Consider the following 27,924-nt stretch of genomic DNA (forward strand, 5'->3'; position numbering starts at 1 on the left):
GCATCTGCAACTGGTTCTCCAGCTGCACAACAGCGGAGAGAAATGCGCTACAGAGAGTCGTGAGAACAGCCCAGAAGATCACCGGCGCCCCCCTCCCCTCTCTGGAAGAGCTGTACAACACACGCTGTCTCAGGAAGGCCTCCAAGATCTCCAGGGACCCGACCCACCCTGGGTACGTACACTTTACCAAGCTGCCCTCGAAAAGGCGGTTCAGGACCCTGGCCGCTAAGACAAACAGACTGAAGAAAAGCTTCTACCACAGGGCCGTCCAGGCCCTGAACACAGCAAAGACCTAAGTTCTGGGCCCTGGACAGTCTGGACGGATTGTATGGCAGCTGCTGGACTGAAAAAATCAGGTGTAGTGCTGAGGCACAAACATGTACATTTCAAGCCTGCAAACTGTGACACTTTAAATAACGTGAAACAATACTATTGTGCAATATGACAACCCTACTCGTCTATCTGTACAGTATAGTACAGTGGATTGTGTACATAGCCTTTATTTTTTTTTCCCTTTCCTAACACCAGGGGAGCCACCCCTCCTAAATTTCGTTGTTTGGTACCTGTACTGTAGCAATGACAATAAAGTCCATTCATTCATTCATTCATTCATTCATTCCATTCATTCAAACATGTATACCTACCTGACAGGTGATTGCTACATCGTCGACTACTCAGTTGTAAACTGGGAAACCTGAATGAAAGAATTGAGTTAAAAGGGAAAACATTTATTTTGATTATTGTAATATGTTAATGTTATGCTTGAAAAGAAAAGAGAAAGAAGATAACTGAAATTTACGAAAATAAATGTTATATTGTTCATCTTCAAACGTACCTGACGAGTCTGTGTCGTGTTTCAGTGTGCTGCCTGATACCCATTTCTCCAGAGCGACTTCTGAGACCCTGGCCCACACATTGAGTTTCCTAATCTGAACTTGGTTGAAGTGTTACATAAAGTTGGCGAGCCAGCCAGGAGGAGGGGTGGGGGGGGGCTCTGTCATACGGTCTGATGTGGCAGTATGGCAGAGCAGGTCTGGACGTCCTGTTGGTTCTGACAGGCGTCTCTCTGTGGACCGGCGCTGTCTGCCTGCCAGGCGCTGGGGCCTCAAAGCTGAAGTAACCAGCTACGAAGGTGGGACAGGAAGGCAGGTCGTCCTGGTAGAACAGATCTCTGGAGCTGCTGGACTCTGCCTCACAACGAGGCCTGTAGGAGGACACGGCTACTGCTGCATGTTTGGCAAAGCTTCCATAGGCGTGTCGCTGTTCTATGTGATCAATGTGCTCAGTGACGGTGGGTAGGGGGCAGGGGGGCAGCGCCACGCCCCAGGCCTGGGCGGCGTGCAGCAGCAGCAGGGAGGAGATGCGGCGGTGCGCCAGGGCGTTCCAGTGCACGCCGTCCTGCATGCGCTGGCCCAGGCTGAAGCGGAAGTGGAAGTGCAGGTCCAGGACGTCCGCGCCGTAGCCGTCCGCCAGCGCGCCGCTGTAGAAGTTGGCCTCGATCACGTCGCGGAGTAGCGTAGGACCCATGTGCTCGATCTTGGGTACCAGGAAGCCCCCGGTGATCCTCTTGCCCAGGGGCATGGTCACGTTCCACAGCAGGAGGCACTCGCGAGGCAGGACGCTGGTCAGCTTCTCAAAGAACTTGTGCAGGTTCTCCTTGTAGTCCAACTCCCATTTTGGGTTGTACCTGGAAATGTCCCACAAACAGGAGTTGACGATGACGATGTCGGGTTTGAGGCCGTGTTGGAGGTCGTCCAGGATGCTCTGCATGTAGCGCGAGTAGATCCTGGTCAGAAAGTAGAACCGGACCAGGTGGTGGTCCGAGCGGAACTGACGCACCTCGCGGTACTCCGTCCCGTTGTTCATTAGAGCCATGCGGCCGCCTTCCACCAGGTGGTCCCCTTCGAAGCTTACCTCCCCCTTGGTCTTGAGCTGGGGCAGAGAGAGATATCCTTCCTTCTGCAGCAGGACAACGATGTCCTTGTATACCGCTCGCTGAACGGAGTCCCCCAGGACTAACACAAACTTGTTGTGTAGAAGCTGGCTGGCCTGGCAGTGGCTCACACACTTCATAGTCTCTCTCATGGTTGGATGACTGGTTTTGATTTATCAAAAATAAACTTTGATTGGTAACAAACAACTGGTTGAATAGGAGGTCCTTGATTTAAATGATTGTCAAATAAGACAATTCCAACTTTTGAAGTCCCCTGTCTCTGTAGTGAAAAATCTGACTAGGCTCATTCGAATGCTAATCATCAGGTAGCTATCAAGCTAATTTTGCAACATCAACTTGCAGAAAACGACTGTCCGAAACCCAAAAGTTCACCCCCTTGACCATGCAGTTAATTCAATTCGATCAAATAATCAGTTTCAGTCAAAAACGGTCTGCTTAGTGGTCAGTAATCACCAAGACGTTGGTTGTGTTGCTTCTGTCAGGCTCAATGGAGAGGAAATCCATACACACCAACTCTAATGGACGAGTGACTTGGATGTTGACAAGCTGTGCAGCCTTTTGAGGCGGGGCCTTCCTCCGTATGCAACGGTCGCATGTCTTCACCTTCGCTTCCACTTCAGCAGCCATCTTAGGCCAATAAAACCTTGATCGCAGGAGATCAGTAGTTCGCTCAATCCCCAAGTGACCCATGTCGTCGTGTAAGCTTTTCATGGCCACTGCTCTCAATTCTTCTGGTAGAACCAGTTGGAAGACTGTGTGGCCTCCTTCTTTCCTCTTTCTGTAAAGAATTCCCTCTTTTATCTCCAAACGGGGTAATCCTCTCAACAGCAACGGAAGCTCGGGGAGTTCTTGTCGCACAGTTAGGGAACCCCTTTCTGTCTATTGTGCAGTCACTCCTTCAAGGCATAAATATAGCTTTCGCAGAGACACTACAAAGTCCTACTTACACTGAACACAACTCAGAAAGTACTTGTTGAATCTCTACTAGACCTTGCAGAATCTAATCAATAGTTAATAACTGGGGACGACACGTCGAACTTCAGGTCTTCACTCGAGCACGCTTTATTACAGAATGCACTGGCCTGAGGGGCGTGGCAATCATAGACATGACATCCCCCTTTTTCTTGGCATTAAACTCTTACTAACCAACAAACACAGCTGATGATTATACTAACCTTAATGTAGCTAAATTGCATACTAAATCATATTTCAGTAATTATCAAAATATCCTTTGACACTTCTTAATGGTCAGCTGGTTCTTCTTCTTCTTCTTCGGCGTATGGGTAGTTGTTTTTCCTCTCCACTCCACCAGGCTCGGGGCCAAGGGGCTACCCTTTTACCACCCCGAGACCTGGTTGAGGGGCTCACCCGGGCTATATTTCTGGACACCCCTCCAGAAGCCACGTCATCGTCTCGTCATCTAATACCGACAGACCATGCATCCCGTTGGGTGGGTGGTACACCGGGCAATCCAGGATAATATGGTCTGCGGTTTGGTCCTCTGCGCCACACTCGCACGACGCATTTGGGGCCAAGCCCCATCTGTGCATTGATGAGCGGAAACGCCCGACGCCGGTCCGGAGACGATTGAGCCTCACCCAGGATAGCCTTGGCAAGTCCATCCCGAGGGGCTCAGCGCCGGCGACTGGGATGTGGTCGCGGAGTTTGGAGGTGTTAGCCTCCCACTCCGCGCGCCACATATAATCCGCCCATCCTGCCGCACTGATGTTGAGATCTCTGCATTGCTGCCTGAGATCCTGTGCGGCAGGCACAAATGGGTGTCTCGACTTGAGACGCCGGGAGGGCTCCGCTGTTATAGTGAGCCTATCATGGAGCAGATGGTTATTAAGCTCCACGGCCCGGCAGGCGAGACGTGCTGTGGCTCCCATGCGGCGGAGGCCTGCGGGCTGGATGCCTGCTAGGATGGGAAGGTTGTCCACGGGGGTAGGACGCAGGCATCCTGTCACAATGCGCAAGGCTTCGTTTATAGGCGAGTCGATGAGGCGGGTGTGGGCACTGCGACACCATACTGGGGCGCAGTATTCACTAGTTGAATAAACGAGGGCTAGGGCTGCCGTGCGCAAGGTCCTTGCGCCGGCGCCCCAGCCCGAGCCAACCAGTCGCCTCATCAACGCCACACGAGCTGTTAACTTCTTGCGCAGTGACTCGAGGTGTCGGCGAAACGTGAGCGTCCTGTCCAATGTCACGCCGAGATAGATTGGCTCAGCGGAACATGGCAGGGGAGTTCCATCTAGGTGTACTCTAAGCTCACGTTTAGCCTCCCTGTTGTTAAGGTGGAAGGCAGCCGACACCGTCTTTGCCTCGCTAAGCTTCAATCTCCATTTCCGGAAGTATGCCACTAGTGTCTGCATGTCCTGGCTCAGAATCCCCTCCACAGACTGCCAATTTCCAGCAGAGTACACCACTGCGAGGTCGTCTGCGTAGGCGTACTTCCGCGAGAGTGTGTTGGGCAGGTCATAGGTGTAGATATTATAGAGGAGGGGGGCCAGGACCGATCCCTGAGGGACGCCGTTCTTAAGGCGTCGAAGCCTGCTTAGCTGTCCGCGACCGGTGGTGAGGGTAAAGCTGCGGTTACGGATGAGCTCCATGATCATTCTGACCATGTGCCTGTCCGGCAGCAGGCGGAGCAGCTTGCAGGAGAGGCCGCGATGCCATACGGTATCGTAGGCAGCCGTCAGGTCTATAAAGACGGCCCCGGCCTTCTTTTTTGCCGAAAAGCAATCCTCGATGTCTTGAGTCATAAGGGTGACTTGATCTACGGTCGACCTCCCGCGTCGGAACCCGGCCTGCTCACGTGGGAGCAGCGGGTCGACAATTGGTTCGATGCGGGCATAGATGAGACGCTCGAGGATCTTGAAGGGGATGCATAACAGAGAGATGGGACGGTAACTCTTAGGGTCCCCTTCAGGCTTATTCGGTTTAGGGATCGCAACAACTAGGGCTCTTCGCCAGATTTTGGGGATCTTGAGTTGGCGCAAACAGGAAGTGAGGAACGCTCTCAGCCAGGACTTCAAGGCGGGTGCGGCATGGAGAATAAGCTCCGGGCAGATGGAATCAGGCCCCGGAGCTTTCCCTGGCTTTAGATGCTGGAGGGCAGCAGCGAACTCCTCCGGGGTGAATTCACCGGAGATGTAGTCACTGCTAGGTGTTGGGGCCCTCCAGAGGTCTGACACTTCTTTTGCCACAAGTCGAGACGACTCGCGGTCTTTGCCCTCGTATGACCCACTTTTCACAAATTGTGATGCGATTTTATTTGCAGAGATGGGGCAGTGACGGGGGGAGTGTCTGGACCTACCAGTGAGATTGTTCATGATACTCCATGCCTTACGGCTGGAGTGCGAGAAGTCGATGGAGTCAATGGCCTCCTCCCAGCGCTCCTGTCTTTTACGGCTGAGTCTTGACAGCAAGGCTGTTGCGAGCCTGTCCGACTCAGCTCCTGCAGGGGCCTGGAGGAAGGCACAGTGGAGCTTCTCACACTCCTCATCCCAACACGGTTTGTAGCTAATGCGACGTCCGCGTGGGATGGATTTTTTTGCCGCTTTCACCAACATGCCGCAGAAGTCCCGGTACGCCTCATCCACGTTGGTAGAGTTAGGCGATGGGAGGTGCCTTGTGGATTTGTTGGTAAGGAGGCGGAAGCGTTTCCAGTCGGCCTTTCGGAAGTTCCACCGTTTCACTGGCTCACTCGGAACAAGGTTCACGAGTTTGGCCGTTGTTATCAGTGAGGGTCGATGTTGAGACCTCGGGAACTTTCCTAGCACACGTCTATCGGGGAGCCGGTTGTCAGCGCTGGCACTCGCGAATGCCAGGTCAGGGTTCGTCCCAGTGTTCCAGCGACCGGAGCGGAAGCTGGCTGCGCCCTTGGGGTCGTACAACAGGGCCAGGCTGTTATTAGCTGCCCAGACAGCCAGGTTCTCTCCGTCGGGTGAGTTGGTGCGGTAGCCCCAGTCTTCATGCTGGCAATTGAAGTCACCAGCATAGATACAGGGGTGGGGGAACACTGGTAGACACACTGGTGTGATTCGCGAGGGTGGAGGTTTGTAGACGTTGATGATTTTTAGACCGGCAACGTCCACGCACAGCCACTCAATCTCCGAGTCAGCCGGGGATTGGTCAGCGAGAGTCCAGCTCAACTTTTGTTGGACAAACGTGGCGAGGCCATGCTTCCTGCTCAGGGTAGACCCAGCTAGCTCAAAGTTTGGTAGAACTAGCTTGTCTGCTGATATGCAGTGGGTCTCCTGGAGGAGAATGACGAGGGCCTTGGTGGTATTGGCCAGGTGTTCGATGACGTCGATCTTACTGGGGGTTAGTCCTTCGGTGTTCAGCTGCAGTATTCTGGGTTCGAGGTCAGCAGACCTCTCCCCCGGCTGCTGCCGAACACCAGCCCGGGTGAGGGGCCCTGGTCAGCTGGTTAATGTAGCTAAATTGCATACTAAATCATATTTCAGTAATTATCAAAATATCCTTTGACACTTCTTAATGGTCATCAGGTAACATTTTTTTCTTATTATTATAAATCACTGTATCTTCCAAATTATTTCCTGTAAATTCAAAATCAGTGTATCATTACATTGTACAACTCTTTTTTTTTTTTAACACATTGAGAATCCTCTTCACTTCAAAACATAGTCAGACAGTCTACTGGGTGTTCGCTTGATCCTTTGCGGCCTGTCTGTATTTGTGTGTCATAGTTATGTTCAGCTTGTGGACTCTGATTATCAGTGGCGTGTGTGTGTGTTCTTCTGTTGCCTCTCTGATTTCTGTGTCCTCAGTTTCCTGTGTGTCCTCCTCTTCTTGGAATGTCCCTTGTTTCAGTCCTTTTCCTTCGTATCTCTTAACAAAGGTGGTGTTCCTCGAATACCGTGCTCCTGTTGGCGATTCCACTACCACTTTGTTTCCGGCCCTACTGATGATCTTGTGTGGTGTCGCGTTGAATGTGGTAGAGAACTTAAAGGTTTGTCCTGTTTCAGGAGAACAGTGTCACCGACACTGACCTCTGACTGCTGTGCTCCTCTGCGTGTATCAGCATACAGCTTACTCTTTGCCTTCTGCTCAGCGTCACGGTCACACACTTCCTGATCTGTGTTCACTTCAATCAGTTCCGGTAGCTTTCCTCTCATCTCTCGGTTGAAAAGCAGTTCGTGAGGGCTTTTACCTGTGGATGGATGGACGATGCTCCTGTAGATTGTCACATATTTTCTCAGTTCCTTTTTCCAATCCAGTCCCTCTGATTGAGCAATCCGAATCCTCTTCATCAGTGACGCGTTCTGACGCCCAACTTCTCCGTTGGCCTGAGCGTACTTCGGTGTGGTTTTGATGTGTGTGATGCCGTTTTCCTCACAGTACAGTCTAAATTGTTCAGATCTGAACTGGGGTCCATTGTCAGTCTTGATTGTGACTGGCAGTCCATGTCGACTGAATATTGACTCCAGACTGTCTATGACCTTTTCTGATGTGGTTGTGGTCATGACGTCATATTCATAATACCGGCTGAAATAGTCTACTACCACTAAAATGGAGTGGTTGGACGGGAGAGGCCCCAGTAGGTCAATGGCGACATCCCGCCAGGGTCCATCAGGTAGCGGTGTGGGTCTCAGCGGTTCAGGTGGGTCAGGTCTAGCCACTATCTGACATCCGTGGCAGGCTTTACAGTGTCTCTCAGCTGCCCTATCATCAGCTATTACCTGCGTCGGCGCGTCCTTGTCGAAATAAGCAAGGGTGGTCGCTCTGGCGAGCGCTGCTTTAAGAGCACTGAATGCTTGCTTCTGGTCTGGCCCGAATATGAATGGCGTGTCCTTCCTTGTCAGGCGTCTCAGTGGCTCTGACATTGTAGCAAACTGAGGGATAAATCTGCTGCTGTATCCGACCAGCCCCAGGAAACTACGCACCTCCGTGTCGCTCTCTGGCTCCCGTGCTTCTGTCACAGCTCGCACCCTCTCTTCTGTTGGACCAATGCCCTTCTCTGACAACAGAATTCCCATGAAAATTAGTCTGTCCATGTTGAACTGACACTTCTCTGGATTTAGTGTCAATCCTGCTTCTCTGAGTCTCGCCATAACGGCGTGCAGTCGTTTGTCGTGCATGGCTTGGTCACGTGCATGTATGATCACGTCATCGGATATGTTTTCAACCCCTTCAATTCCAGCCAAGGTATTGGCTATCTCGTGCTGGTATTGCTCGCTAGCAGATGATACACCGAACAACAGTCTTTTGTACCTGTACACGCCGTTGTGCACAGCGAACGTGGTGATCTCACGCGATTCAGGAGTCAGTTCGAGTTGGTGGTAGCCCCATTTCAAGTCTAACTTGCTGAATATGGTCGAGCCATTCATCCCTTGGAGTAGCTCATCCACAGTGGGGATTGGGAAGCGTTCCCTCACTATGGCTTCGTTGGCCCGTCTCATATCCAGGCAGAGTCGGACATCGTTTCCAGGTTTTGGGACAATTACGACCGGATTCACCCACGGGGTGGGCCCATTCACTGGTTCAATAATGTCTAAATTCTCCAATTCTTTTATTCTGGACTCTACTGCCCCCCGGAGGTGAAATGGAATTCGCCTGAGTGGCTGGGCTACTGGTTTAACCTCTGGGTTAATGTGTAGACTAACTTGTCTTGTTTTTAGTTTCCCGACTCCACTGAACACTTCAGGGTATTGTTGTTGGAGTGTTTGCTTTGTCTCTGTGACAGCAGCAATGTCGGCACCTATTCTCAGGACGCCCAGTCTCATCGCTGTGTCTTTTCCCAGCAGTGGTTCACCTTTCCCCCTGATTACAATGAATTCTGCATGTTCAGTTTTGTTTCCTATTGACACATTACATGTAAATGCACCCTTGACAGTTAATGGTTCACTGGAGCAATATGAGTACAATTTCCTCTCTGTCTTAGGGACATAGGAATGACACTTAATGTGTTCTGCTTTCACATTTTCCCACACATTTTCTCCCATCACATTGATTGTTGCGCCAGAGTCAATGAGCATTTTCATATTCACTCCCCCCACACAGAAATCTAGTCTCTCTGACATGTGATTGTCATTAATGGCAAATGCAAAGTATTCCTCTTCTTCTACATTGTTAACTTTCTGTTTCACTTTCTCACCTTTAGTGCGGCACACCTTTGCAAAATGATCTTTACCCTGACACTTGTGGCATGTCACGCCACGTGCGGGGCATTTTGGATCTCGGCCAATGTGATCAGAATTTCCACATCTGTAACACTTTCCATCACTTCTATTGTCTCTGTTCGGTTTACCTTTCTCGTTCCAGTTTTGCCATCCCTTTTTTTCATTGTGATCAACTCGGTTAACAGTCTCCGATGTAGCTCCGGTCGTTGTGCATGACATGTCCGCCATTTGCTCCTCGATGCTCTCACAACGAGCAGCTATTTCCATTGTGACTGCTAATGTCAATACACGACCCTCTTCCAAAAGCTTCCTACGCAGATACTCTGATGTTCCTTTGCTTAGAATTGCATCCCGTATCTGGTTATCAGAATCTCCCCCATATCCACAGTCTCTCACAGCTTGTCTCAGGCGTGTAGCAAATTGCTGCACTGTCTCACCTGGTTTCTGGTGCATCTTTTGAAACGCGTACCTTGCTAGCGCTGTGTTGACTTGGGGCACGAAGTAGGCGTTCAAAGCCTCGACCGTCTTCATGTAGTCCGTTGCATCACCGTTGTCCGGTAAAGTTGAAAAAACATCCTGAACGTCTGGTCCAGCTAGATGTAGTAATAGTGCACGTCTCCTTTGCTTTGTAGTATTAGGTGAATCTTCACGTCGAACTTCAGGTCTTCACTCGAGCACGCTTTATTACAGAATGCACTGGCCTGAGGGGCGTGGCAATCATAGACATGACATCACTCATTCAGTTGTGGTTAGGCAGCCGATTAGGTGTAACGCAGGGATCGGCAACCCGCGGCTCCGGAGCCGCATGCGGCTCTTTTGCCCATCTTCAGTGGCTCCCTGTGGCTTTGACCACAAATGGAAATTAACAACGATTATTTATTTTTTACGTTGCCGCAGGTAGAGTAGACCTATATCCACAGGGATTGACGAAGTACTGTGGCAGGCAAAGCAAGAAACTATCCACATTGTCTACAACTTTGTGGCTAGATTTATATACAGACATCGGCGACGCACATCGATGAACGGGAGCTTCCCGGTGAGCGCTATTTGCCTACTTTTAAATGCAAAAAGCGGCTTGTCTTTAGCTCAAATCGTTTCCGAATTATTAACTTCTAAAGAAGGTATGATATTTGGGAGCGCCGGCGTTCCTGTGGGTCTGCGAGGGTTTTACTTAAAATAGTGAAAAGAGGACGAGGAAGGCTAGTTTTCATTTGGTACTGTAGTCTACAGTCTGTAGATTTGTCTATTTTTTGGCTGACGATCTCTTGGTTTGCTCACTTCCTCCGGATGAAATTACAAACGTATCCATATTTTTTCTCAGGCTAGTATAGCCAGATAAAAGTATCAACCCACCTGTTAAAAGGCACCAGAATACACGAAATTGCATCTACTCTGTTAAAAAAAAAAATGGGGGGAACCCCCCAGACCCCCTTTACGCTATCCTAGTGTTTCACTTTTGTAAAAACAATACGTTTGCATTCGGTTGTATGCATGTGCTAAGCCTTATGTAATGTTAATGTTAATGTTAATTTTATTTATAATGCGCCCCCCATCCAACTTTTACATCGGCCCGGGGCGCAGCCCGGGTAAAGGAACAGATAAAGACAAAGACAAGGAACACAGAAAGCAATCAGACACAGACGACTTAAACGTAAATCTCAGGCATACAATTCACAACAAATAGGGAGTAGACTTAGGGAATATCATTTAGGAAGAGGTGGGTTTTTAACTTGGCTCTAAAGGAGTCCAGAGTGGGGGCAAACTTGATGGCAGAAGGGAGCGCGTTCCACAGGGTCGGTGCTATCACCGCAAAGGCACGGTCACCCTTCCTCTTGAGGTTGGTACGTGGGACCCTCAGGCTGAGTTGGGCGTCGGACCTGAGCCTGGGTCTGGGCCTTGAGGAGGTAGACTGGTCCAGGAGGTCCTTGATGTAGGGTGGGGCGAGACTGTTGAGAGCTTTAAAAACAAAGGTGCAGATTTTGAACTTCACTCTCTTCTTCACTGGGAGCCAGTGAAGGGAGATGAGGACAGGGGAGATGTGGTCCCTCATTTTGGTGCCTGACACCAGCCTGGCAGCGGCATTTTGGACTAGCTGCAGGCGGTAGATGGTCTTATCAGGAAGTCCAGCATAGAGTGAGTTGCAGTAGTCGAGCCTAGATGAGATTAGCATGAGGACGACCCTCCTCAGGTCGCTGGGGGTGAGGAAGGACTTGATCTTGGCTATGATGCGTAGTTGGTAGAAACATGCCTTCACGACGGAGCTCACTTGTCGGTCAAGGTTAAGCTCGGAGTCAAAGATGACACCGAGGTTCTTGACATGTGGTCTGACAAGGGTGGACAGTGTGACGGCCCTGGCCCCATATTGTGTCCTGGCCTGTAATAAACATCTGTTTCCCTGTCTGCAGAGAGTACTCCTGCTGGACAGGGTTACTAATCAGTAGAATGCAGGTCAGCTGGTGGACAGCTGATTGTGCCCCACCTGGTTCCAGGATCCAGGGCATAAAAGATCCATGCAGGCCTCAGTATTGAGGCCCCCTTCTAGGCACCATTATTCTTTATTCTATTTTGTTTGTTCCTTGTTTCACACCATGCAACACTCACCTCACCACTTTCCACTACACTCACATTACACCACTGATTTACTGACTACCACACCTCATCTTTATTGTTATATAGGCCTCATTTAGTTTACAATAAACATTTTCTTATCATTACTTTAAGATCGTGTGTGTGTCTCCCGTTTTTGTCATGGTCATGAGCCTGGCCGTGACAAATTGGGGGCTCTGTCCGTTTTCGTTTTTCTAGCATTATTTTGATCACCTTTTGGTAAGTAAATATTGCTTTTTTTTCTATTGAATTCTACCCGGTCGTTTGACTTTTTTGCTTAATTGATAGTTAAAACATTGTGATTCATTACTTGTGGTGCGACTCCCATGGCTTGTTGCCTTGATTGGCAGGGGGTGCCTTGTTAAGTTAATAGGCGCGTGTCTCTGTTAGTAGCCTAGGCAGAGATTTTGGTGAATGAACTGCAAACTGGTGTCGTAGTCGATTCCCCACCAGTTCAAAATTATCGCCTGCGGGTGTTTTTTTTAAAGCCTTGAGTGGCATATTAAGCATTTTGGAGACACATTTATCGCATTTTTGTATATAATAGCCTATTGTTAATTGATCTGCGCGATCGTTTTGTTTGTAATGGTGCTTAGATAGGGTTTTTTCTATTGGGGCAAGAGGGTGTAAATGTAGCGGGTACAAATATATGCTGCGCCTTTAAGACGAGCTCACATGAACGCGCAGGTGTGCTTGAAAGAGAGACAGTGAGTTGGAACGAGCAACGTGAACGGAGCGGTAACAGTGTGGGCTGTTTACAAGTATAAAAGTTTTGATGAGAAGATATTACCGAGTGGTCATACAAAGTGACACGCTTTAAATCAGTAACGCGGTTACGTTTGTGTTTTTCGTTTCCTTTGATAGTGCGAGTGCCGAAGTCGGGCTTCATTGAACTGAACTTGACGTTTGCTATTAGCTGGAGCTACATGGCGATGCACAGATAGGCTACATGGATGAAGGTGGCTGGAAAAGCATTCAAGTGTGGGTCTAGTGCTGTTATCTAGATCGTCTAGGTCGCTAAGAGGGATACGTTAATTTGCGAGGGTTTTATTTAGGAAGAGCAAGCCTGAACGTCGTCAGTATCGAGAGGTGTGGAGTGATAGCTAAAAGTTATGCTCACCCCTCCCCCACCCCGTATGTGAACTGCGAGAGAAAAGGAGCTACTCGTTGTTGGTGTTCGTTGCCCTGCACAGAGAAGAAGCGTGCGCCAGTGACTCGTGAGTTCAGCGAGGTTTCTCGAAGTTTGCCCTGCCAGTGCCAGCCATCAGACATCCTTGACGTGCGATCTCTGCTGTATGGGTAATCTCTGCACCACACCTTGCCATTAACACTGACCAACCACGCATACCGTGCGCAGACGAACAGAACTGTGAACTGAACGGTTGAACTGAACTGAACTGTACAGCAACGGCGCTGGTAACTAACACCTGCAGAACACGCACACACACACACACGCATACACAAACCCACACTGGAAGAAAAGGACTGCTCATTCAGACTGAGATGTTGTTAAATGTCAATGTTAAAGTAAGAGTGAAATGCCTGTTTTGAGTTTATCTGCATTCAGTTAAGTTGATAAAGTTACATTTAAAGGGTATGGTTTATTAAGTGTAAATTTCAAGCATTCAGGGTTGGATGGTGAATTAGAACAGATGTATTGTATGCATTGATTTGCCTTTCATGTGATTTCTTGCTAGTGACCAGTGTATTAATGAAACCATACCATATTGAATTTCTTGACCCAAATGTTAACCGTTTTGTGTTTGGATAATTTTCCATAAGCTCTGTGTTTATTCTTGAGTAAACATTTGAAGGGAATAACAGCTGTCATTTCCCATTTCATTTACTTACCTGGGGGTAGGGGCGCCTCACCTGTTTAGCTAGACCTAGGTAAAGTAGGGGGTGGTGTCAGGTCAGTTCGGCACTTACCTCGCACACACTGCACACACTTTTCACGGCCACCTACTAAAGCCCACTTTACCCCGTCTAAGAGGTTGACGTTAACCCAAGCTACTAAACAGTAAACAACTTGCTCACTCACCTGAACATTGAGGCCATAGGTATTGGGTGTGGGGGACCTAGATCCTGTCCCACTCAGTCGTCCCCAGACTAAGTATTTGTAACCCCTACAAGGCGGCGGTAATAATCCCGACCGTCACAATTGGCGTCACGAACAGGATAGAATAAGCAACCATTTTTAAGTGGAAGCCATGGCAGAATTAGAGGAACTTAAGAAGCAATTTGAGGGGATGATGGAGAGGTTCAATGACCAAGCTGAGGCCCTGATACAAGCTAGAAGCGAGCATAGAGAAGCTCTGGCATTAGCTAAAGCAGTCATAGATCAGCAGAAAGAAAAGCCCCCTGCATCTACTGTGTATATCCCCAGAGACCGCAAGATTTCAGATTTCAGTGGTAAACAAGGTGATGTAGATATTGAAGAATGGATCACATCAATTAAATCTGCCCTTCAAATCATGAAGGTCCCTATAGAGGACCAAGCCGAGTTCATCAAGCAGCATCTTCAAAACGAAGCCAAACTCACAGTCAAGTATATGGCAGACAAAGCTAAGGATGCAGAGACCATATTTGAAGCACTGCGTAAGACTTATGGTGACAAAGTCCCTTTAGGCACCCGGCTCAAATAATTCTATGACCGCAAGCAGTTGGCAGGAGAGACCATACGTTCTTACGCCTATGACATTCAAGAAAAGCTAATGCGAATTCGTCGTAGAGATGCCAAGCGTGTCCCTGATTCAGACGGAATGCTGAAAGAACAGCTTGCTCTTGGGCTTCGAGATGATATCTTAAGAAGAGAGATCAAGAGGAGACTGAAGGAAAATCTTACTTTTGCTGAGCTAATGCAAGACGCCATCTCATGGTCTGAGGAGGAAGAGGTTCAGGGGTCTGATAGTGCGCAAAGCAGTTCCCGTGCCAAAGGTGCCATTAATGCTACCAGGGCTACCGACGAACCTGCTTCGCAGTTGACAATGGAGATGTTGCATGAAGCAATACAAAAGTTAGCCTTCCGTCAAGATGAACTGTTCCAGAGGATGGGCCACAGTGGCACTGGCATGACACAAGGGAAAGGCGAGAAGGCAAGAAGCCCCCCTTTGAAAAACGAAGATGGGCAGTTCATCTGCTACACGTGCAATGAGCCAGGACATACCAGCAGACACTGTCCTCTGAACAGGGGAGCTATGGGCATAGCACGTCCTCCACTCAGAAGGGATGGGCCATCTGGGCCTGCAGGAAACGACCCCGGAGGGGCGATGCGCCAGAGTCCAGGTACCCCTGCAATTAGAAGTCACCTGGCAAGGCAGCCCTGTAACACTTCTCAAGCCTCAAGTGTAAGTGCCTTTGGAAACTGCTTGGTCGTTGAAGTGAAGTTAGCAGGCGTGAAGACTGACTGCCTGTTGGACACAGGCTCAGAGGTGACCACAATCCGGGAATCTTACTTCAGAGAGTACTTTGGGAAGTCGGCGTTGTCCTCAGCCAACTGGGTCCAGCTCACCGCTGCCAATGGCCTCGAAATTCCCGTCCTTGGATGCCTGGAGGCGGAGGTAGAGTGCATGGGGAAGACCGTTGGCAGGAAGTGTGTCTTTGTCCTTAAAGATGAAAGCCCAGATGTGGAAGAGATGAGAGGCCTCCCAGGTATCCTGGGAATGAATGTTCTAAGTGAACTGAAGGATCTTTTCGTTGCCACGGACGGCATGAAGAAGATGAATAAGTATCGGGAAACAGAGGCTAAGGTCCACAGGGTGCTAGCGAACATCAGAAAAGAGGCAGGGTCCCTCGGACAGAGTGACCGAATAGGATATGTTAAAGTGGCAGGCAGAGAGACAGTCATCATTCCCCCACTCAGCGAGCGCATCCTGGAGGGTCGTTGTGGGGTTCCCTCAAAAGCAAGCTGTCAAGTGTTAGTGGAGGCTACTTCTGGGGTGAGCCTGCCGAAGAGCCTCCTGGTGGCTAATGTGCTCGCTAAAGTCACAGGTGGGCGTGTGCCTATCCGTGTGCTGAATTCAAGTGACAAGCCGGTGAGGCTGGAGCCAAGGTCACGGATTGCGGTGGTCTATAGGCCACAGGACGTGCTGCAAAAGGAACTAGTAGAGTTCGAAGAAAAAGAGGGGGTGCTGCACGCGAAGGCAGTGGAAACGACCCCAATCCAGGCGGAGGGAGACGGAACAGGGCAGCTACCTGTCCCTGTTCAAGTTAACCTTGAGGGGCTCTCTCCCACACAGTGCCACAAGCTCAAGGGTCTATTAGCTAAACATCAAGATGTGTTCTCAAAAAATGATTCAGATTTTGGGTACACCACTTCTGTTTCCCACAGTATACCAACAGGAGGGGCCCCGCCCATTAAGCAGCGCCATCGCCGGGTTCCCCCTCAGATTTTCCAGCAGTTTAAGAAACACATCCAAGATCTCGTCTCCCAAGGAGTTCTTAAAGAGAGTTGTAAGCCCCTGGGCCTCACCTGCTGTAATCGTGCTGAAGAAAGATGGCAGTGTGAGGTTTTGTTGCGATTATCGGAGGCTAAACGAAGTGACCTGCAAAGACGCCTACCCACTGCCACGTGTTGATGAATCGCTTGATGCATTAGGGAAGGCACAGCTGTTTTCAACCCTGGACTTAACCTCGGGCTATTTCCAAGTGGCCATGGATGATGCAGACCGAGCGAAAACAGCCGTCACCACCCCGTTCGGCCTGTTTGAGTGGTCGAGGATGCCATTCGGGCTATGCAACGCCCCGGCCACATTCCAACGTCTAATGGGCGCGGTGCTTGGCGATCTGACGTTCGAGACGCTGCTCATCTATTTGGACGACATCATAGTCTTTTCCAATGACTTTGATACCCATTGCGAGAGACTTGAACTTGTCTTCAATAGACTGAAGCGGCATGGCTTAAAACTGAAGCCCAGCAAGTGCTATCTCCTGAGGGAGGAAGTGAAGTTTCTCGGCCACATAATATCTGCTCAAGGCATCCAGGTCGATCAGGAGAAAGTGCGAGCCCTGGAGACATGGGCAGCCCCTAAGTCAGTGAGAGAGGTGAGGCAAGTCCTGGGGTTCATGAGTTACTATAGAAGATTTGTCCCCAGGTTTGCCCACCTAGCTCGGCCCCTCCATGCTCTGGTCGGCAAGGGAGGTAGGGCTGGGTCTGCAGAGCCATTCAGATGGAGTGATGACTGCCAGCATGCGTTTGAAGAGCTGAAGCGTAGCCTGATGAACCCGCCAGTCCTTGCCTACCCGGACTTTAGCTTACCCTTCATACTTACCACTGATGGAAGTCTACAGGGCCTGGGGGCCGTATTAAGCCAAAAGCAGGGGGGAGTTGAGCACGTCATTGCCTTTGCCAGCCGAGGTCTTCGTGGAGCTGAAAAGAACGACAAAAACTACAGTGCTTTCAAATTAGAGTTGCTCGCTCTAAAATGGGCAATGACAGAAACATTTAAAGAATATCTGATGTACTCCAAATTTACAGTTGTATCCGATCACAACCCATTGCGCTACCTGGGGTCTGCCAACCTAGGAGCGGTAGAGCAGCGCTGGGTAGCCCAGCTTGCAGAGTACAATTTCGAAGTCTGTTATAAGCCCGGGCGTCAAAACGCAAATGCTGATGTCTTGTCAAGAATCCCGGTGAACACCGAGCCAGATGGGGAAGATTCAGGGAAAGACTTCATACGCATTGGATCGGATAAGGTGCGTGCCTGTCTATGGCCAGGGGAAGCAATGGGTGCACTCAAGGGGGAAAATGCCACACAGAATGCCATAAAGGGAACTGTGAGTGGCTTCAGCTGGCCAGAGATAGAACAGGAGCAAAAACGGGATCCCAGTATCCGGCCCGTCCACTCAGCAGTATGGAACCACAGAAAGCCCACCCTCTCAGAACTAAAGAACATGGGTCCAGGACTGAAGCAACTCGCCCAACAGTTTGAGCGACTGAGCCTTCAAAAGGGAGTCCTGTTCCGTTCTGTCAGTAGTCCAAGAGACGGGGAAGAAATCCGGCAGTTAATTGTCCCAGAGAGTCTGCAGCGTCGAGTTTTTGAAAGTCAGCACGAACATAGTGGTCATTTTGCGGAACAGAGCACCCTTGAGCTCATGAGGCGGAGCTATTACTGGCCGACAATGACCAAAGATGTGCAGGGTTGGATTAAAGAATGCAAACGGTGTACTCTGGCCAAAGATGTATTCCCCAAAATTAAAGCCCCCATGACATGCACCAACATTACGGCACCCCTTGAGGTTGTGGCAATGGACTACACCATGCTCGAGCGATCCAACGGGGGATATGAAAATGTGCTTGTCCTTACCGACATGTTTACTCGGTTTACAGTTGCTGTGCCGACTAAGAATCAAACTGCACACACCACGGCCAAGAACCTCATAAAGCACTGGTTTGTCCATTATGGATGCCCGGCAAGACTGCATTCAGACCAAGGGCGTTGCTTTGAGGCAAACGTGATAAAAGAGCTGTGCAAGATCTACAGAATAGGAAAGAGCCGCACTACCCCCTATCACCCTCAGGGCAACGCCCAATGTGAAAGGTTCAATCGGACCATGCACGAGATGCTGAGGACTCTGCCTGCTGAGAAGAAAAGGAGGTGGGATGAACACCTTTCTGAGCTTGTCATGGCTTACAACAGTCGCATCCATTCTTCTACGGGTTACCCACCTTTTTATCTGATGTTCGCCAGAGATCCAAGGCTGCCGATGGACATCTTAGGAGGAAAGGACCTGGAGGATGAAGAAGTGGATAATCTGGATGACTGGGTAAAGACCCACCACGAGAAGTTCAAAACGGCAGTGGAAATTGCTAATGCTGCGGCCCACGATGCATCCAGGAGACGGAAAAGAGCCTATGACCGCAGAGCTGCTGGAGCTCTCATTAGAGCTGGTGATCGCGTCCTCTTACGCAACCACTCTCATCGGGGCAGAAACAAGATAGGAGACAAGTGGGAACCTTTTCCCTACATTGTGGTCAAACAGAACCACGGTGATATTCCTGTTTACACTATCCGCCCTGAGAAAGGAGGCCCGTCCAAAGTTGTTCACAGGGACCAACTCAGACTGTACTTTCCAATCACCCCCACCACGTCCCGTAGGCAGGCACCCGTCCAGTAAGGACACCGACCCTGACATTGACACAGGCTGCCCTGACTTCATATGCATCCCTGCCACTACACACATGCCCCACACAAACACAGGCCTGGGTATTAGAGAAGTAGTCGAGGAGCATTCAAATGATGAGGGTCAGATTGATGATGGGGCCATAGGTGAAGTTGCTAGGCCCATACATGAGGAGCTGGGAACTATGGGTGGGTCAGATGCAGGGAGTGAAAGTGAGAGTGTGGCTGAACCCAGACGGTCTCAAAGACAGACCAGGGGTAGAATTCCCTGTAGATTCAGGAGTGATTATGTTTTGAAATAATTTGTGCAATTGCAAATGTTTTATACTTACCTTCATGCATGTCCATGTTTTTAGGTATTGAGGAGTGAAAAGTGTTATGATGCCGTGTTTTATTGTTTTCAGCTCTTCTGAGGCATCCTTATGTACTGGTTGAAACGTTACCTGTGTTGTGAACCTACCTGTGGGTACTGTCGTATGGAGTGACATGTTGTATTTTTATTTCTTCTTTTACAGAGGTCGCATCGTCATTTGGATGTTGGATGGCATGGCAGGGTTTCGCAGGGGGGAATGTAGCGGGTACAAATATATGCTGCGCCTTTAAGACGAGCTCACATGAACGCGCAGGAGTGCTTGAAAGGTGAACAGTTAGTTGGAACGAGCAACGTGAACGGAGCGGTAACAGTGTGGGCTGTTTACAAGTTTAAACGTTTTGATGAGAAGATATTATCGAGTGGTCATACAAAGTGACACACGCTTTAAATCAGTAACGCGGTTACGTTTGTGTTTTTTGTTTCCTTTGATAGTGCGAGTGCCGAAGTCGGGCTTCATTGAACTGAAATTGACGTTTGCTATTAGCTGGAGCTACATGGCGATGCACAGATAGGCTACATGGATGAAGATGGCTGGAAAAGCATTCAAGTGTGGGTCTAGTGCTGTTATCTAGATCGTCTAGGTCGCTAAGAGGGATACGTTAATTTGCGAGGGTTTTATTTAGGAAGAGCAAGCCTGAACGTCGTCAGTATCGAGAGGTGTGGAGTGCTAGCTAAAAGTTATGCTCACCCCTCCCCCACCCCGTATGTGAACTGTGAGGGAAAAGGAGCTACTCGTTGTTGGTGTTCGTTGCCCTGCACAGAGGAGAAGCGTGCGCCAGTGAGGCGTGAGTTCAGCGAGGTTTCTCGAAGTTTGCCCTGCCAGCCATCAGACATCCTTGACGTGCGATCTCTGCTGTATGGGTAATCTCTGCACCACACCTTGCCATTAACACTGACCAACCACGCATACCGTGCGCAGACGAACAGAACTGTGAACTGAAAGGACTAACGCTCGCACGCGCACACACACACACACACCCCGCACTGGAAGTGCACACACACAACTGTTAACAACGCCCACTGAACTGAACTGAACTGTACAGCAACGGCGCTGGTAACTAACACCTGCAGAACACGCACACACACACACGCATACACAAACCCACACTGGAAGAAAAGGACTGCTCATTCAGACTGATATGTTGTTAAATGTCAATGTTAAAGTAAGAGTGAAATGCCTGTTTTGAGTTTATCTGCATTCAGTTAAGTTGATAATGTTACATTTAAAGGGTATGGTTTATTAAGTGTAAATTTCAAGCATTCAGGGTTGGATGGTGAATTAGAACAGATGTATTGTATGCATTGATTTGCCTTTCATGTGATTTCTTGCTAGTGACCAGTGTATTAATGAAACCATACCATATTGAATTTCTTGACCCAAATGTTAACCGTTTTGTGTTTGGATAATTTTCCATAAGCTCTGTGTTTATTCTTGAGTAAACATTTGAAGGGAATAACAGCTGTAATTTCCCATTTCATTTACTTACCTGGGGGTAGGGGCGCCTCACCTGTTTAGCTAGACCTAGGTAAAGTAGGGGGTGGTGTCAGGTCAGTTCGGCACTTACCTCGCACACACTGCACACACTTTTCACGGCCACCTACTAAAGCCCACTTTACCCCGTCTAAGAGGTTGACGTTAGCCCAAGCTACTAAACAGTAAACAACTTGCTCACTCACCTGAACATTGAGGCCATAGGTATTGGGTGTGGGGACCTAGATCCTGTCCCACTCAGTCCTCCCCAGACTAAGTACTTTGTAACCCCTACAAGGCGGCGGTAATAATCCCGACCGTCACACCTAGAAGGAACAGACTTTCTGACAAGAGGTTTGAGAAGCTTCTGTTAATGAGATACAACCACTGGTTTACTCGCCCCTCTCCACTGTTTCACTCATAGTGTGTTCATGGCCTCCATAGCGTGTTCATGGCCTCCATAGCGTGTTCATGGCCTCCATAGCGTGTTCACTGTTCATGGCCTCCTTCCAGTCTTGACAGCTGAGTTAGGATTATATTAGGATCATATCTGAATGGTCAGGGTAGGTTTTAGGTTTTGTGAAACCACTCCTTGCTAGTTACTGTTAAATAAAGATTATATTTATTTTATTGTTTAAAAACAAGTATTTATGTTGGGTGAGGCAAAGAAAGACTCTTTATTTTGTTGTTTTAAGTTATTGTTTAAAGTTTAATTATGTAATTTAAGTTACTGTTAAAATAAAGTGAGTTTTGGCTAAACCAGTTTTCATTTCTATGTTGCGGGGGGGGGGGGGGGGGGGTCGGGTGCCTAGGCAGCTGCCAATAGTAACTAAAAAAGTAACTAGTAATCTAATTTAGTTACTTTTAAAATCACGTAATCAGTCAAGTAGATTACTTTTTAAAGGAGTAATCAGTAATCAGTAATCAGAATACTTTTTCTAAGTAACTGTGGCAACACTGGATGTAACAATAAACGTGATTGATTCTGTCACCATGGCTCAATGTCATGCATTGAGTCTAAAATAAAACAGGGAGCAGTGTTGTTACCACTCTACCCTGTACCATTAGCGCTATTCCACACTGACAATTTTCCATTTACAAGGGTACACACAATATAACTGTACCCTTGTCTATGTTTTTTTTTTCTTTCTCTTTCCTCTTCCAAGAGGTGTAATATGAATGTGTAAATCTCAGTTTCAATGCAGTGTTACTTTTGAGGGAAACAAAATACTGAGTATGTGTAAAAAGGACAGGACATTGCATATGAAATAGATATCAGACCCTATAATATGAACAGCTTAATCAATCACATTATTTGGTTGGTGTATTCATATTCATTATTCATATTGGTTTGAAGATGGTTCTAAATACTGTACAATCCATGTAAATAGTAGACATGCAGCCCCCCAGAACTGGGAGGGCGTTTGAGAGTTCCTCTCACTTCCATGCTTTTTTTTTTTCATCAAAGGTTTATTACAACAAATGCAAGACAAAACATGTCAACTGTTTTCTAATGGCAAACACAATATATATATATATATATATATATATATATATATATATATATATATATAACTATAACAACAACTATAAAAAGTTATGCCATTCTAAATTGTTGGGATTTGTTTGTTTTTCATATTTTTACAATAATATTCTTAAGTCAACAATTCAAACGTTCACAATTAAATATCAACAAATATAAAAATGATGCCATTCTAAATTGTTGGGATTTGTTTGTATTTCATATTTTGACAATAATATTCTTATGCCAACAATTCAAACGTATTCAACTGACAATTAAAAGGTATAACAGTCAACCATTCAGAACACTTGTCTGCTCATACATTTGATCAAACAAAAACAAAACTCAAAACGGTCAAACCTTTCTGGTTCTTAGCACATGTACTGATGAGACCTGTCGTAAATCAACCTTCCTTACCGCGCTTCATTGTTTTTTCATTTTCAGCTCCACTGTGAACTTGCATGAACTGAACATAGAAGATGCTGAGGACAAAACCTTTGGAAGATTGATTGAACCACGGAATGTAGACGCTGAAACTCCTGAAGGTCAAATCTTGATTGAATTGGATGACACATGGCAGGCAAGGTTTATATTTTGACCCTTTGTCACATAAAAAAAAAGAAAGAAAAAGAAAGAAAGAAAAAAAGATCCTTCTGAAAGATTATATACAGAACAAGGAAGTGGGAAGCACTACATAGGCCTACCAGTTTAGTTTTCACAATACTTTTACCCTAACATCAATTGAACCCTGTAGCTAGCCATGAACAAAAGGGAATGTCAACACAAATAAATCAAACATGTCTTTGCATGGACAGCAGAGAACAAGAGTGCAATCTAAGAGAAGTATAGGGGGGGACATACAGGCGGGTGGGGGGGGGGTCACCTTGCACTCAACATTAATCCTAACCCCCTCCCAGATACAATTTGCTAAAAGTATACAACCAAAGGATATCACACATTTTATATATTCAGAGTAATGCCAATTCCAGTCCCAAATTTAGAAGAAATTCCTCCTCTGTGTGCGACCGCTTGTGCCTTGAATAGCTTGACGAGTGCACGAATGTCTTGTTGCAGATGGTGCATTCGTAGATCTTCCCCGCGGTGTGCGACTTCTCGTGGTGGTGAAGGTTGGATAACCGTGTGAAGGTCTTTTTACAGTAGGCGCAGTTGAACTTGTTCTCCCCCTTGTGCATTTGCTGGTGCCTGGCGAGGCTCGACGTGTGGCTGAAATGCTTGTCGCACTGCTGGCAGGCATAATGTCACTCCTCCTCTTCGGCGTTCGACATGGTGCGCTTGGCAGCTTTGGACCTCTTGTTCTTCTTGCAGAGAGTGTAGAAGTTTGGTTTGTCTCTCGAGCACAACTTGAGGCGTATTTTCAGGTCGGAGGACTTGCTGAGGCTGTCCTCCCCCTGGGTGTAAGTGGTTTTGTGGATAAGCCTATGTCGGCACAAGCTGGAGCTGTGGTTAAAATCCTTCCCGCATATGTTGCATGGATACAGCCTCCTGCCTCCGTGCACTTTCTTATGAGTTCCAAGTGTTCTGCTGCCTTTAAATCTCAAACCACACTGATTGCACTGATACTTTTTCCCCTCACCTGACAGGTTATCGGTTTGCTTCGATGAGGATGGAGGGACCGGTGGCTTTCCCCTGTGCAATCGCTTGTGTCTCGAGAGGCTGGAAGAATGACTGTAGCACTTCCCACAGTAGCTACAACGGTAGTTTCCCTCTTTCAAGTGATATTCTCCTGTCTCTGAGCCTGAATCAGAGCCATCCTCCTCATCACCGCCCAGCTGGCTACTCCCCGGCTCCATGTGGTCGTCCTCATCAGAGTCTGTCCTCACTACGACACTCTGCTCTGCCACCTCACAGTCCGGGTACACTTCCTCATACTGGGCGTAAAAGGTCTCGTCTGGCTCTGCCTTGATGGGCTCGGATATTAAGCCAGACCCCTCACCTGCCTCTTTTTTCACACAGGATATTGTGAACTTTAACCCTACCTCAGCCCACTTGACAACATATTCTTTTGGCTGTGTGTCCAGTTCCACAGTGATGAAATCAGCTCCAAGTGCGTCCGGTTCAGATGAGGTAAAGTCCTCCATTTGGACAGAACCTTATGGAAGACCAGGGAGTATCAAACCTTGTGTCGGTATAACTTGAGGTCCTCTTAAGGGTACAGGTTAAATTCTGTAATAGATTCCACCCCTTCTGAAAGAGAGAAGAAAAAAGTCAAGAACTTGAGCATCACTAGACCCGAAACAGCTCTTACCTCAAAAAAAAAAGTTTTGTTAAATATAACAAATTGGCTATAAAATTAAGTTTAAAATATATACAAATGTAAAAACATCAACATACTGTGTGGAGATTGACAGGAAGGATGGGTGAGAGAGGGGGGATGACATTTTAACCATTTAGGAGATGCTTTTATCCAAAGCGACATAATTAGATAATACAGGGACAGTCTACCTGGAGTAATTTAGGGCTAAGTGTGGTATTCTCAGGTGGGATTAGAACTCATGACCTTCCGATCACCAGTCCAACTCACTACCCTTGATATGCAGGATATGTCAATGGCTGGAATCGAACCAGGGACCTTGCAATCCCTTTTTTTTATTTTTTTATATTAATAATAATAATTCAAAAAGTAATCCTTCCTTCTTGTAGCATTGTGACTGCCAATGGCCTAACATAGATTTGTTTTTGTTATGATGACTGAAGTATAGATGATTCACTTACTTAGACAAATGTACTTGTTGTAAGTCACTTTGGATCAAGGCGTCTGTCAAATAAAATGCTAAAATGTAAAACGGCAATTAATGTTGTATCTACCGGTAGTAGCTACCCAAGCAAGGATGAAATTGAGACGGAGGAATTGAAACAAAACGACATTGCCTCAGTAAATTAAAGCTACAGTAGGCTAGTAGGTGTGGTGGTGTTAATGTGTGCAATGTTTGTATTCGCTTGACTGAAATGACAAATTATTGTTAGTTTTACTGGCCCCAATTTGGTACAATTATTACTGAAATGATTGAGAATAGAGACATTGTTGACATACGTAAACTAGCTGTTGTAATCTTTAATGTTCGCTAACTAGCTTGTAGAGTTAGCTTCACAATCGCGGGTGACGTGATTATTATTTTTTTCACTAAAATAACATTAGATCATGTTTGACAGAACATGACATGAACTTGTTCATTAATATATTACATTTGAACCAACAGTATTATGGCGTTTATACAGTTTCAAACTGAGTTTGTTTAACCCACCTGAATGGACGAGAATCATGGAGAAGATTAAATATTTTTTAACATGAACGTTACTTAGTTACCAGTGTTGCCAGATTGGGCTACTTTTGGTCACACTGGACAGGTGAACTTGGCAGCTTTTAGACTGGTTGGGCTGGAACTTGTCAAATCCCGTCTGGCAACCCAGTGCTCCACTACATCGCCTGGCTGGTGGGGTGAGATGGAGCCGGGAGGTTTTTGAGTTACCGTTGTGTGGATAAAATCACCAACATGACACAACGTGATTCAGATTACATTTTCTGGGGATTCTTTTCTTTTTCTTTTTCTTTTTAATTGTTTTAATCCAGGTATGGCGAGTGCAATAGATTGCCATACCAAAACAATGTCTATCGAGACACAGAGAGCGAGCCACGTACTTTTAATGAATGGATTAAAGAGCCGCACAGAGACAGGCAAAGAGCCACATGCGGCTCGCGAGTCGCGGGTTGGCCACCCCTGGTGTAGCCTATGACGCTATAGTCAGTCCCAATATGGCAAGCCGTTTTAACATTTATTAGCTAAATTTGACTAGTCGTAATTCGATTTTTACTAGTCTACATTTGTATTCAAGATATCTATAACGTCATTCTGACTAGTCAAAACGACAGTTAGAGATATCTGTAATTCAGTTTTGACTAGTCAGAATTGAATTACAGATATCAGCAGTGGTGTCACCGAAAACGACACTCAACTCGTCACACATCCTTAAATGACATTGCAGATATCTGTAATTGAGTTTTCACTAGTCAAAATAATAGTTGCAGATATCTCAAACGTCATTATGACTAGTCCGAATTGTATTGCATGACGATGCTCATGATGCGAGGTATCTCATGATATTGGCGGGACCAGCTAAGCATTTGATGAGTGTTGGCAGAAGCAATGGCGGTTGCTGTGGTGGATAGGATAGCGCGAAAATGCCATGAAATGGAGAGAATATATCATCAAGGGATTTGTGGTGAACGTGAGATTCGTTCACTAGATGCTTGTACTAGAAATCTACAGCGCATTGCAGATGTGTTGTCTCCAGACACACTTGAGGAAGCTGCTCCTGCGTTTTCTGACAACAACAGACATATCTGAAACGTCATTTCGCCTCGTCTAAACTCTAATTTAAGATATCTGTAATAACATTTCGACTAGGCAGAATGAAAGTTAAAGATATCACCAATTTGAGATATCAATCATTGAAATGAATTTCAAGATATCTCTAACTTTATAATAGATATCTACAATTAAATTACGACCATTCCTAATTCCAGTTTGAGATATCCACAACTTCATTCAAGATATCTTCAACTTAATTTAAGATATCTTAAAGGACAATGTCGATATCTTGAATTAATGGGAATTAAAGATATCTTGAACTGGAATTGTGACTAGTCAGAATGAAACCGTAGATATCTGAAACTGTAATTACAACTAGTCATAATTCAGTTGCAGATATCGGCAATGTGAATAGCTGATATCTACAACTGAATTGTAGATATCTGTAATGACAAACCCCATACACTTGAATGGCAAAATACATTTGAATCTTACTAGTCAAAATATAATTACAGATATCTAAAATGTGAGTTTCGATTAGTCAAAATATAATAAAAGATATCTTGAATTTGAGTTTTGACTAGGCAAAATGATGTTGCAGATATCAGTAATGAATATCCATTGTAGCTAATATAGGTAGATAGATAGGTAGTGAAGATAGGTAGTGTAGTTAAGTAGTGAAGATAGGTAGTGAAGATAGGTAGTGTAGATAGGTAGTGTAGATAGGTAGGGAAGATAGGTAGTGAAGATAGGTAGTGTAGATAGGTAGTGAAGATAGGTAGTGAAGATAGGTAGTGAAGATAGGTAGTGTAGATAGGTAGTGTAGATAGGTAGTGAAGATAGGCAGTGTAGATAGGTAGTGAAGATAGGTAGTGTAGATAGGTAGTGAAGATAGGTAGTGAAGATAGGTAGTGAAGATAGGTAGTGAAGATAGGTAGTGAAGATAGGTAGTGAAGATAGGTAGTGAAGATGGGTAGCGAAGATAGGTAGTGTAGATAGGTAGGGAAGATAGGTAGTGAAGATATAGTGAAGATAGGTAGTGAATATAGGTAGTGTAGATAGGTAGGGAAGATAGGTAGTGTAGATAGGTAGTGAAGGTAGTGTAGATAGGTAGTGAAGATAGGTAGTGTAGATAGGTAGGTAGGTACTTTTATCTAGTGTTTATCTCAACTTGCACTTTTACTCTTATTTCTTTTCTCCTATTACTTGTTTAATTCCTGGTTTTATTGTGTTGTATTTGATCTATTTCTTATCTCCTATTCCTTGTTTTATTGTGTTGTATTCTATTTATAAATGTTCATGTTCTTTTTGTTTTAACTCATGTTCCTTCCTTACTCTTGTTTTTATGTTCAGCACCTTCGATGTATGACTTGTGCTGTATAAGTCAAGTTTGATTGATGCCA

At 46.7% G+C, this 27,924-nt stretch overlaps 2 protein-coding genes across 2 annotated transcripts; both read right to left on the reverse strand.

Moving 5' to 3' along the window:
* Positions 1-924: 924 nt before the first annotated feature.
* Positions 925-2,085, reverse strand: LOC308150431 (PC-esterase domain-containing protein 1A-like; the record flags this gene model as incomplete). Its single annotated transcript, XM_080523263.1, has 1 exon — positions 925-2,085. The coding sequence occupies one exon, from the start codon at positions 2,083-2,085 to the stop codon at positions 925-927; it is 1,161 nt and encodes a 386-aa protein (XP_080379389.1).
* Positions 2,086-23,452: 21,367 nt separating this feature from the next.
* Positions 23,453-24,292, reverse strand: LOC308150432 (uncharacterized protein; the record flags this gene model as incomplete). The annotated part of the gene is made up of 1 exon (XM_080523264.1): positions 23,453-24,292. The coding sequence occupies one exon, from the start codon at positions 24,290-24,292 to the stop codon at positions 23,453-23,455; it is 840 nt and encodes a 279-aa protein (XP_080379390.1).
* Positions 24,293-27,924: the final 3,632 nt, after the last annotated feature.

This window comes from Nansenia antarctica (assembly GCF_963989245.1).
Source record: "Nansenia antarctica genome assembly, chromosome: 2".
Classification (NCBI taxonomy): domain Eukaryota; kingdom Metazoa; phylum Chordata; class Actinopteri; order Argentiniformes; family Microstomatidae; genus Nansenia; species Nansenia antarctica.